Below are 4,119 nucleotides of genomic sequence, written 5' to 3' on the forward strand. Positions count from 1 at the left end.
TGCATCACAAATTCAGCATCTTGGGTTCAAAAATTAAACCCAGTACTGTTCATGTGAAGTTGTCCAATCTCCCCATATGTGTGAGTGTGTGTTTCTCTAAGTATCCTAATTTTCAACCTACAGTACATCCCAAAAGATGCACTGGTTAGACTGTCAGTTCCAAATTGATTCCTCTGTGAGTGTGTGCATCAATGAGTGCTGTGAGGAATCGGAGCCTCCTACCTTGCACCCTGAGCTGTCAGAATAGGATCCCTCAAATCTGGATTTTGAAATGCGGTGACATTCTGGTTTGTTAAGTTCGACTTGATTGTATGTAATGTTATCTTCTTTATTGTATAAGTTAGACTTGATTGCATGAAATGTTACTTTCTTCAAATATGAACAAAAAATGAACTCACTGTACATAAAGACTTATTTTATTTATCCGGGAAAGTCATGAACATTTCTCCTGTTGTATCATTCTGAATGACAGCTTATTTGTGGTTCTTATTTTTTGATGATTCTGATTTTTTTCTTTAAACTGTTAATGAACAGTTAAGCATTAAATATTTACTCCAAAGTCGATTTTCACTTTCATCATAGCAATTGAATGTTTGCTCCTGAATTTACCTTCACTTTTAGCAATAATTGCAGAAAGACCATATTAGATTAGATTCGATAGAATTTTATTTGTCCCCAGGATGAAATATGGCTTTTTACAGAAGCTCTTTCAATAAATAAATAAATGCACAAATAGATCAATAAATACATATATACACACACATACTATTGTCTGAACACACACCAGAATGACTAAAAAGGAAGTCAAATTTTTAAAGAAAGACTGAAGTTTTAAGGTGTTTCCCTAAATGCAGCAGGTGTGAAGGGGGTCCTTTGATCCGTGATGGCTGCTTTAGGTGATGGTTTTACTATTTACCACATTAAATAGGATTGAGGCATTATGCAGGCATCTTGCTGTTGGTATAAAGGAGCCCCATATAAATGCTATACTGCAGAAAAAGTTTACTTCAAAGAGAAAAAAACCGTAACAGGATATGCAAAGGAAATCCCTTTTATTTGTACTTACAAAAACTCTTTTACGTTTGCACTCTTCATACAATTAGTTAGAGAAATTCTTTGCAATGGGGGAGAAAAAACATCACAAGCAAGAATATTACCAAAATAACATCTGGATTAAATACACCCAAATAATGAAGCATATAAAGCAGTTTCATATTCACCATTTACTATGAAACGAAAATCTGGATAATTAATGTAAAATGTATTAATTTATTTTGTATTATGTTTATTTTGCACCAACTGATGTACTAACATTGTTATCAGGATAGAAACTTAATATTTCCCTCGTTCCCATGCCTGTCTTGTGATCTTTTGAACAGTTTTTTAATTGAATCCATCATCTCCTCCGTTTTCAGCGTATAAATTATGGGGTTCATCATTGATGGAATTGCTGTAGACAATGAGTTATTAAGAATTCTGGCATTGGAACTGACAAACTGTGCTGCAACATATGTAACTGCCAATGGAAAATAAGCCATTGTAACCAGGAGGATGTGTGAAGTACACGTTTTTAATGCTTTCCGTCTTTCCTCCATAGTTGCAATTTTTAACAATGTTAATACAATGGCTACATACGTGAAGAGAATGAATGCAAGTGGTGCAAAAAGAAATAATGCTATGGTAACAAAAGCCATGACATAATTTGGATAAAAATCATTGCAGGCTAAGCGAAACACAGGGCCATGATCACAGAAATAACTGTTTATCACCGTGGACTTGCAGAAGCTGAGTCTGGTAATCAGGAGGACCATTATAGACAATGTAACAGCAGAAAACAACCAAACTGAGAATATAATTAGTGTCATCCTGTCATTTGTGTTAATACTGTGATATCTTAAAGGTAAGCATATGGCAAGAAACCGGTCATAAGCTAATATGACAAGAGAAATAGACTGCATTGAGTTAAAGAAATGAACGAAAAACATACCAGCTAAACACTCTTCATATGTTACAAAACTGAAATTAAAAAAAAACATCTCTATTAGCTTAGGAATGACAGCCGTTGATGTGCATAAATCAGATATGGCTAAGTGACTAACAGCAATATATTTTGGGTTGTGAAGACTCGGATCAAAACATATTAATAAGATAACAAATACATTAGAAAACACTGTAAAAATGTAGACAATAAACATAAAAATATAGAAACAGTTAGCAAAGGGTATATCATGTAAACCACTTATGTAGAACATTTGTGGACGCACAAAAGTATTATTCACAGGAGGTGCTGTAGTCTGTGAACTCATGAGAAGCAGATTCTTGGATATTGTTCTTCAGTTTACTATTAAAATGGTCTATGGAAGAGATAATTAGATATTACCTGTAAGTTCAATTCATTCTCTTTAAACACACTTGTTTTTAAGAGTCCAGTGCACTGTATAACAATTATAAATATAGTATGAAAAATAGAAATGCAACTTAAATAAAAAACATAAAGTTAAGACAAGCAGAAAGCTAACAGTGACTCTATTCAACTATATTATTTCTATATATATGAGTATACATGGTGGCCTTAAGCTCAGACTGTCCCTGTTCTGGGTTATATACCTGTTGTTAGTTATAAAAGTCCTGAATATTGTGTCGATTTCTCCAAATAACCATATTCAAATAACAGATACATATATGATATATTTACTGAAAATCTCATAAAAGTATACTATTGTAATAGTAGCACATAATATTAAAATGCATTTCACAGCAAGACATACTTATGAACTTCATTAGCAGTGATGTGTATAATTTATAGTGGCAATGTTTTATGTTCAGGAAACATAAGGCATAAAGATTTCTCCAATATTTGCCCTGATTAATTAAAAAATTAATACTGCAACATGCTGAAAAGTGAAACTGTTACATAGGAAACATTCCCAATATTGTATAATTGTAATGTTAATTTATTTCAGAAGGCCTGCAAATGGTAAATAATTCAGCAATCAGTATTTTACCTTATACTGAAATATGTTCTGAGTTGATGCATTTATCACAATTGAAAAATATTCATTACATATGCTATATATTGATAGTCCAGCATTTGTAAAATTATTTAATAATCTATAGTATAAAAACATTATTCTCTTGTAGACGCATATAATTAAACAAAAAAAAAAATCAGAAATGTGTTCAGATGTGTGAAGAGAACTTTGTGTCTATTATCAGTAATTAAAGCACAGTTTCTGTTTAATAACCAATTTGATTAAACTGGTTTATTGAATATAAGGTTTTAATAACTTTTTTCACATTAAAGTTTAACTATATAACATAATTTATTTATAAATACTTACTGTTCTTTTTGACAATTCTATTATGTCTCCTACAGAATTCTAACTTCCAGGTGTTATATGAGCACTTTAACTTTTGTAATGAGATGCTAATTATATTCATAAAATGAGCAAATGTTAATCTTTGCAAATTCACTGGAGATGCATTCAATCGCTGTTCAAATCCTAGAGCAAGCACAACATGTAATTAAACACGTGTAATGTTCACATATACTGTAACACCTTGGAAAGAAACTTAAAAGGCATATATTCACAAGGACAGTGTGTTTATTTAAATAAAATTCATGAAATAACATGATTTCCTGAGGAAAAAATGTAACAAAATGAATGTTTCGCTATTTTTACCTGGACAGTGACAGTGTCAGGCCTATTTTTTGGTGAATCTTAGGGGTGTGTTGTTTTTTTTGTTCAGTTACACTCGGTAGGAGTTCCAATGAAAAATGGGTCTCAAGAATATGAATAAAGAAATATAAGTACAAAAAAATTCTTCTGTGATGACTATGATAAAGTTGATCCTTCCCTGGACCGGAGATACTGTGACCCAATCCCAGAGCCACAAATGGAGTTCATAATCAGAGATGAGTGTCTGGTGGTGGGGTGACCCATAAAGTTCTCTCCAACTAAGCCTTAAGAAGCTGTGTGGAAATGCTGTGTTGATCCACCATCCAGAAACAAATGTTGGGGGTCGGGCAAAACCAAAAGTGTGACAGGCAAAGGTGGATCTTTGTTATGTAGAAAAAAACCTCTGGAAGTATCAAATGAAAGAGTCAGATCTTGGAAA

The 4,119-nt window shown here is 32.5% G+C and overlaps 1 protein-coding gene across 1 annotated transcript; it reads right to left on the reverse strand.

Annotated features, from left to right (window-relative positions):
* Positions 1 to 1,049: 1,049 nt before the first annotated feature.
* Positions 1,050 to 2,346, reverse strand: LOC114650963 (olfactory receptor 1-like). The gene has a single exon (XM_028800917.2). The coding sequence runs from the start codon at positions 2,304 to 2,306 to the stop codon at positions 1,320 to 1,322; it is 987 nt and encodes a 328-aa protein (XP_028656750.2). The 5' UTR covers positions 2,307 to 2,346; the 3' UTR covers positions 1,050 to 1,319.
* Between the last annotated feature and the right edge of the window lie 1,773 nt (positions 2,347 to 4,119).

This window comes from Erpetoichthys calabaricus, chromosome 4 (genome assembly GCF_900747795.2).
Source record: "Erpetoichthys calabaricus chromosome 4, fErpCal1.3, whole genome shotgun sequence".
In the NCBI taxonomy this organism is placed as follows: Eukaryota; Metazoa; Chordata; class Cladistia; order Polypteriformes; family Polypteridae; genus Erpetoichthys; species Erpetoichthys calabaricus.

Excerpts from the sequence above, each read along its gene's own strand:
- LOC114650963 (XM_028800917.2), bottom strand. The coding sequence starts at position 2,306 with ATGAGTTCACAGACTACAGCACCTCCTGTGAATAATACTTTTGTGCGT.